This window comes from Pyxicephalus adspersus, chromosome 7 (assembly GCF_032062135.1).
Source record: "Pyxicephalus adspersus chromosome 7, UCB_Pads_2.0, whole genome shotgun sequence".
Taxonomy (NCBI): domain Eukaryota; kingdom Metazoa; phylum Chordata; class Amphibia; order Anura; family Pyxicephalidae; genus Pyxicephalus; species Pyxicephalus adspersus.
In genome coordinates this window covers 22145122-22153468 of record NC_092864.1, presented here as the reverse complement: position 1 = coordinate 22153468, position 8347 = coordinate 22145122, and the positions used below count along the sequence as shown (strand labels likewise).

At 38.9% G+C, this 8347-nt stretch overlaps 1 protein-coding gene across 1 annotated transcript in view; it reads right to left on the bottom strand.

Moving 5' to 3' along the window:
* Positions 1–5766: 5766 nt before the first annotated feature.
* Positions 5767–8347, bottom strand: part of USP31 (ubiquitin specific peptidase 31) — a 39614-nt gene continuing 37033 nt past the window's right edge. The window contains exon 16 of the mRNA XM_072417809.1: positions 5767–7682. Within this exon, the coding sequence (XP_072273910.1) occupies positions 6268–7682 (1415 nt within the window). The 3' untranslated portion in view covers positions 5767–6267. The remainder of the gene's footprint in view (positions 7683–8347) is intronic.

Sequence of the window (8347 nt, the reverse complement as noted above, 5' to 3'; positions counted from 1 at the left end):
CTATTCTTCAAGGCATGGATTTTGTTTTAACTCAATGGTGACAAGAATACCTAGAGCAGTACTGCTTTAAGCCTATCTCACTATTACCTTACTGGCTGTATTGTTTCAGTTTTTGTGACATTCACAACATTACATGCAATTGTCTGCATGTAGGGCAGTCATGCTCATAACAAGGAAGGGGAGGCCACACCATAAAGCATCCAGATAGCACTGCCATGTATTTTATTGTACAAGAGAGAAAAGGAGAACATGGATGTATCGTGAGTATCAAACATTAGCAACACATAAGGCTAAATATACAAAACTTGCCTATTGCTTGTTATGTGTCATCAAGTTCAGGGGGCTGGCAGCAGCCCAGAATTGCTATGTAGGGCTACTGGAACACTAAAAGGAGTATTGCCACTTTTATCTTTTATTACTTAAAAAAAAAAAAAAAAACTTTTCCAATTGTATGACAGATGGAGGCTAGCTACAGAAATTTTATTGCATGTCATTTTTTTTTTAAATGAGCCCCAAAGAGTTTTAAGTACATCTCCAACGATTACAGCTCTGAAGAGGGCTGGAAAAATTCCAATGAAGCGGTTTTATGAGCCACAATATTTTTTGTCTTCAGAATATCAACTAACTCTTGAAGACTGGAAGTCTGCCAGTGCTGTCACAGAACTTGCAGAAAATAAATCGTCCAACAAGAACATTGGGGAGAATGAGCAGTCTGCCACACACAAACAGTTATGCAGAAAGACTACAGAAACAATGAAGAATGTGCTATGTCATGTGTACTTTCGCTTTTGTACTGCAATCTGCTGCATATTAGGCAGTGTCATTTTTTTTTTAAACAATAAACCTAAATAACTAAAACTGGATTCTACAGACCCCTCATTTCAGAAGGCACATGAACAGCCCCTGATGCTGACAGCAAGCAATGCAGTCCATGATCCTTACAGGAAACTGGTACCATGGACCCTTGTTCCTAAGAGGAAGTGGCCACTGTACAATTAAATAATGCAACAAATGCACAATCTAAACTGATAGGAAATGGAAAAGCATATTATGAATCCTAACAAAATAGGTTTTCAAGCTTTAAGACTATCAGGAAAAGGGGCCTGCACACTCAGTCTGAATTAAAGTTGGGTTTGCACCAGTCGTAAAAGAAATACAAGCGTGTCATAGCTGGCCTTTCAAAGAAAATGTTGGCTGGCGGTGATGGTGAACCACCAATCTTAGGCTGCGTACACATGCCTAGTAATTGTCGTTGGAAAGGATCTTTGACAACGAAAAACTGAATGATGCATGAACGAGGGCTGTACATACAGTGCTATTCTGGTCTATGGAGAAGGGAAGGGGTAGAACAATGAAGCGGAACCCTGCTGTGCTCTTTCTCCTTTACTTCCATTATGATCGTTTGTTGTTCATGGATCCGTCAGCACGGGACGAGCACTGTACACACGCTAGATTTTCGTCTAGATATCAGCCCTGGGGCGATAATCAGACGAGAATCTTATGACGCATATACGTAGCCTTCGGAGGGAATAAAGCCTTTCTAGCAATACTTTTGCTGGTTCAGTCATTCAAATCAATAAAACAAAAAGGTTAAACATATATAAAGAGATCAGCAGTTGCAGTTACAGGAAACTTGTACTAAGAATACAATTGCCTCTCAATGCAGGTGTCCTAGTAAAACTAGTGTTTGAGTAACTCCTGCCATAATTTCAATGTGAACAATGAAGAACAAGCATACAGATTGGAAAGTCAGAACTGCTGCTTACTTGTTTCCATGTAAGGTACTTTAAGCCATTGGAAAAGCATGAATGACAAGAAATTAGTGTTTTTGAAAAAGATAGCCTTGGCAGTACTTTTCAGTACAGGTGTCCATGAAGCACAATTGAAGCCTCCATTTTAATTATTGTAATGCAGTCAGATCACACGGTAAGATGTGGATGTTTTTTTTTTTGTTTTGTTTTTTTATATGCTATTATGCTGCAGATAGAGAAAGACAAAGAATTAGATTTCTGAGTTCTGTGTAGGACCTCCAGCATGCTGCCTCCAAAAAAAAGTTTTTTTCCTACTTGCAGCACAATAGTACCTTAAAAATAAAAGACAACCACACTTCTAACACAGTAAAAAGTTACAATGGCAGTAATAAAAAAGCGGATTTAATTGGACTTGAGTGAAATAGGGAAACTCACTAAGAATCCTGAGATGAAGCGGGGCACTGCAAACTGCAGCTCCAACAAAAAGTGGGAAATGCATTTTATGATACTGACAGACATGAATTATGTATACTGTTCTAATAGGAAGTATTGTTATTTTCTTTAATTTTGTGTCTTACAAGCAGCTACCTCATTCATCTAAGGAACATCCTGACAAAGCGCTAAAGTGCAATAACATACCATGTAGTGACAGCATACCAGGGAGAAAGGGGAACAAAGTCAAGCGAATATATATTGAAAAAGGAAATACACTATTCAGGCAGGAACCTACAAGTACATCTCCGCCCTATAAAAATAGGTGAAACTAAGTAACTTGATATATACATCAGGTCAGAATAATAAAAACCAGATTAATTTTTCTCACGTTGTGCCCCTTACCCTTCACATCTGAAAACAACACTCATACACACAATCCCAAAGAACGCAATTGTCTAGAGGCGAGAGCACCAAGAGTGATAATTACCTACAGTTTCTTGCATAGGTCACAAGTGCGTGCACATTCAAGTTGAAACACTGCCATGCAAAAAGTGCCTGAGAAGGGGTTCGGAAATGAGAAAATGTTCAGCTGGGCATCTGGTAGTATGCCAGCCTGTGCTACGGGAGGCAAAGAATCGACTACATAAAAAATTTACTCTGGCACAATCTGCAACATTGATAGAGCAGCAATTTAAAGTAAAAAAAAAAAAAGGCAAAACATGAAAAACAAAGTTATTTTCACATAATAATATTCTACTACATTGTTCATTAAATTCGGCACCAGCAACCTTCATTTAAAAAAAACATTTAAATATATATATATATATATATATATATATATATATATATATATATATATATATATATATATACACACACACACACACACACACACACAGCAAATTTGGTAGAAGTTGACCATATACCAGCAGGGACTATTGAACAGGGGGTTTACTTTCATATTTCCCAGATTTTCATAGAAATCTAAATCTTCTCTACAGTTTTATTAGGAAACTATAGTCTGATACAGTTTATTTTATATTTATATGAGAATATGATTGGTTTGAGGATGCACAGTTCAAATGCATCCAAAGAAATGGAATGCTAGATATATGGGCATGTTACAAAAGTCCTTAGACACAACCATTAGCCAGGGAACAGAGATGACTGCTTGGCAGAATCAAGCATTTGTTTTTATGTGTATGAACAGTAAATGAACAGTAAAGAGGAGCGGTAGTCAGGCAACTCTGTGCTGAGCTGGTTACAACACTTTACAAGCTTTTGTAGCTATGGGTAAGCTATTGAAAGCTTAGGAAAGTAGCCGAAATGTCATGAGACCCAGGTAGTCATCTGATGTCAGCCGTAATCTCAACAGTAATCAAAAAATAATTCCAGGCATAAGTAAAATAATTCACAAACCATTTTGCCTACCTACCCAACTGATAATGCATATAATTGGCTTGTTTTTCCAGGTGATGATTAAATACAGAGGAATACTAACCTTGGTTTTTGGTCAAGCATTCTTTTTTTATTACCTATCTGGTTCGGATTGTGGTTCTTTTATGGTTATGTACAATGAAGATCAGAAGCAACATAACTGGCCTTGCATTGTATGCGATAATGTAGGAGAGTCTGTTCATATTATGTCACTGATCTAAATATTTGCGCTTACCTGCCTAATCGCTGCCCAGGTATCAAATTTTGCTGAGCTGCGCATTGTTCTCATTGGTTGCCAAGGAAACCCAGCATTCCAGGATTCCCCTGCATGCGCAAGAGTCAAGTTGTTATAGTCAGGCCAATCAAAATAGCCAAAGATTATCTCCAGGCATAAAAGAAGGAAGAACATGATGGCGCCCTGCAACGCTGTTATGTTACGCTTTCATTCCTTATCAGCCAAATAACGGGGTGGCGACAATGCTGTCTAACCCATGCTCACAGTTCCTCTTTAGTGTAATTTCTAGATGAATTTACAATGACAAGCCTGTGAAAGTCAAAGCAAATAATAAAATATTATTAATGAGAACTTTGTGATCCTAGACTATAGTTTCCCCTTAAAAAAAATAATCATATTATATGTTTACCAATTCTTGCCAAGCACATGGTAAGGACAATTTATAAGAGTTGAGCAGAGTGATTTTGCCAAATATTGCTGCTTGTGTTGTCGCAATGGCGACATTCACATTCTTCTATTTTGCAAATTGCAAAGGTTTGTTCTGAATTGTTGCCTGTTGAATTGAATGATTTAACATGGAATTGAAAAAAACGTTATAGTAAGATATTACTACACAGAAGTGAAACAGAAGATTTTCTACATTGTGGCTGAATTTTGTAGTAATATTTTGCAAGAATTTAGTCTGCAAAACTCTTTGAAAATGGCAACAACTGGCTGTTGTAAAACATAATATTTTGTGCACAAGGTACACGATATGTACACTCAGGGATCCTAAAAGACAGTATGAATTCCTACTGGAGTTATTATGAACCGGTTCACAAAACAGGCAGTTGAAGACATTATATATGTCCACCATGTGCCAATCACATCACAGTATTATTGCAATTTTAAACAAGTAGTGTGTACATATTCTTCCACTCAATCACCAGGAATCACCAATGCACGTAAAGCTCTCTGCATATATCATTGGTTTGGATACCAATGGACTCATGAACAGAAACAATGCCAAAACCTTTCCTGTGTAAAAAAATACCATTTGCTGTACATTAAAAAGTTAATAAACTTAGTCTTTAGATTTGTAGCCGGTCAACCCTGGTATCACATTTGGGCAAAGCCTTCTCTTAACTTTGCTGAGGTCAACCAAAACATGGGAGGAAATACAGAACTAAATGCTAAACGCTTAGGCGGTACGGTGAACAGACAGCAAAAGGGATTATTGACTTAATCCACCTATTAATACCTATAACGTCCCAGCAAATTAAAGATCGTTGACTAAACATGTTTGCCTATACACAGAAATAAAGCACATAATTCAAACCCAGGCTGCCGTTTTACAGCAGCCATCAGTCTTATGAGACAGCTACTATTAAACGTTTATAAAGCAGATGTGAAGCTCATTAAAAGCCTAGCACTTTCCTGTACAAGGGAACGGCAGTAGATATTCAACGCCCACTGTCTCTTGGGGTTTTTAGGTTTAAAAGAATGAGCATGCGAATCAGGCTGTATAAATTCCAGATTACATGAGAGAAGGTCACACTAATATTACACATCAAGAGGGAGGGATACTGGGTTTTAGCTGCAAGAGGTAAGTATTTGGCCTTAGAAAATGAGCACGCATACTATGCCTTCCAAGAATCGACTAGGATTTTGAGTGAACTTCTGTATATGGATTTAGGCGGAAGGTTGCTTGTTACAATATTGGTTACTAAATTACAGCTATAGATCAATTTAGTACACCAACAAAAGCCAAGACCATTTGCAATATAACCATAGTCATATATATATATACCACTTTAGATGTGACATAAGCCTATGAATGGAGGAGAGCTAGAGCCTGTGATGGACAAGACATGAACTATGAAGCCTTAAGGAATTAAAAAAAAAAAAAAAAAATGCAAAACTGCCCTTAAGTGTGCATAGGAAACCCCAAAACCGGAATGTCATCCTTCAATTGAGAAATAACTAACCTTAATCCTGCTCTCCAATGTGCTGAAGTCATGGTCAGGCTTTGGTAAGGAATAGTAGAGATAAAAAGCAGCATTCAGTTGGCAAAAGTGAAAACTATCCCTACCCCCTACCCATAATTCTCTTGAGAGTTAGAACAAGCAGGCAAGTTTTAGCAGGACTAGCTAGGGATAGAGTTCATCTGTTGGACAAGCATTCTCAGCAATCAACTCAACCAGCAGTAAAAGAAATTCCTTAACACAACAAAAGTCAACATCCATGCTGTAAGCATAGCTGGAAAGGAAAAAGAACAAGACCCCTCAACCCCCAAAGTAAAAAAAAAAAAATAATAAAATAAAAAATTTAAAAAGTGCATACATTCCAAACAACAGCTGTAAGCAGGGACAGCTCTCCTGCATTCATCTCCAGTCAGGACATGTGGTACAGCTGTCCCTGCACCCTTGGTCACTGAGCTTTAGATGATGGCTTTGTTGAAGGAGGAAATTTTTTTAGGTATTTATCAGAAGTCTTTTTAGTACAGGGAGATGAGTGGGTTTGTTTTTCATCTGGGGAAGACTTGGCTTTGTGTTGAGGTAAGACAGAATGTTTTTTGGGGTTTGGGGCAACCTCCTTTGTTGGTGAGGTTGGAGAATTGTCAGCTTTCTCCTGGCCCAAATTCTTGGTTGTTGAAGGTTTCTTGGACAGTAGGTTGGTCTTTCCCAAATCTGCCGACCGCCTGGTTTCCTTCTGCCTTAGGGCAGATTTAAAAAAGCTCAGCCCTTTGTCCTCTGACTTGCTGTCCCGTTTGAGAACAGAACGAGCTGTACTTTGAGGAGTGCGAAGGCTGGCCATAGACGAACTACGAACTGTCCGAGTATCCACTGAAGAATCGTTGATCTTGGGTTGTGCGGTGCGTGTAGTGCTACTGCTAGGTTTTCCTGCAGAGGCTTTGTCTGAACCCAAGCTTACCTTAGAAGCCTCCCTGCTAAGAGTTTTTTCAGGCGCTCTATGTTTGCTGGATGTGCTGGACACCGATGAGTTCTTAGAAGTTGGGGCAGGTTTCTTTTGTGCTGGGGAGCTGATGTGGCTAGAGGTGGAACTCGAGGTTCTTTGCCTCTGTTGGGACACAGGTGTGGAAACTTCTTGTTGCTTCCCATGGTCTTTCCGCTGTTGCGTGGATGAACGACGTGTGGGAGTTTTAACTTCACTCCTTTCGCTTTTTTTTGTTTTTGTTGCAGGTTTTCCATTACTGCCTGCTGCCACTGAGGGGGATGCAGGAGAGTCCTTTTCTGTTTGTGTTGTTTTACCCTGCTCTGCAGTTGCTTTACTGGCAACAGGTTTTTTACTATGTACTTCTTCAATCTGCGGTGAATTCTCTTTTACTGGGGAAGAATTTACAGAATCACTTTGATCCACAAAGGCGATATGGTTATTATTATCTATAGGATCCAATAGTGGGTTCCTGCCCACTAGCTCAGCTGCAGACTTTCCAGATGACTCAGCTGGTACAGCTTTTTTTACCACTGGTTCAGGTTGAGCACCACCTTCTGCTAATGCCAATGGAGCCCGAGATGATGTCCGATACTCACGTTTCACATTTTCAAGGTGATCGTGGAAGCTGCCAGAGAGATTACGAAGGCTTCCAAAACAGGATGTTGACACATGGTCGTCAGCCTCACCAATTTTACCAAGTGAAGAACCATGTATAGGGGAGTCTGATGGGTGGCGGCAGGAAGTGGCTGCCCGAAGATGCAGTTTTGCTGCTAGTGACCATGACGGTCTAAATCCATTTTCATTGGAGACCAGGGGGCTGGTAACTGATGATCGCCCCGAGCTCTGGCGCTGCACACTTCTTACAAATGGACGAGAGGAGAAGCCACCTTTAACAGAAAAAAATATATATATTTAGATTAAGAATGTTTTTAATTTTTTTTTGGACATAAACTGCTACATAGCCTTAAAACAACTTAAAGCTGAAGTTTATTATTCATATTTTGTCATCCCTGATTTTACTTTTCTTCCCTATGTGCAGCCTATATGCAGGTGGCTATTCTTGAGCCAGGTAAGGAGGGAATTCTGACTTGCTCCCAGTGAGAAGCTCACGGTATAGTGAAATCAGAGTTAAAAACTTTAGTACAGGAGAGAAGTCTTTATAACTGTGCAAGACAGCTGAAGGTAAGACTTTAGATTTATTTAAATTTGCATTTTTCTTTAAACAAAAACTATCTGCTATTTCCACAACCCCAAGACAAATTCAAGTGTACACAGGACTGCTTTGCCATGTTATGCCAGACCATTCAGATCTTTAATAACTAAACTTCTTTTATTTTAAAGTTTTCTAATTGGCTCTTCAATGTCATTTTACAAACTGTTGGTCTCAGAGGACTTTTGATGAAACATCAGTGGGGAAGAATAGATCTATGCTTGTTCTAACCATGTTTTGATCCACTGACTGTTGAATAACTCACTAACCTGTAAGAGTTAGCTTTCCGAAGTTAAAAAGAGTAAATTTAGACAGTTCTAGAATCTAATATTCTTCTACAGC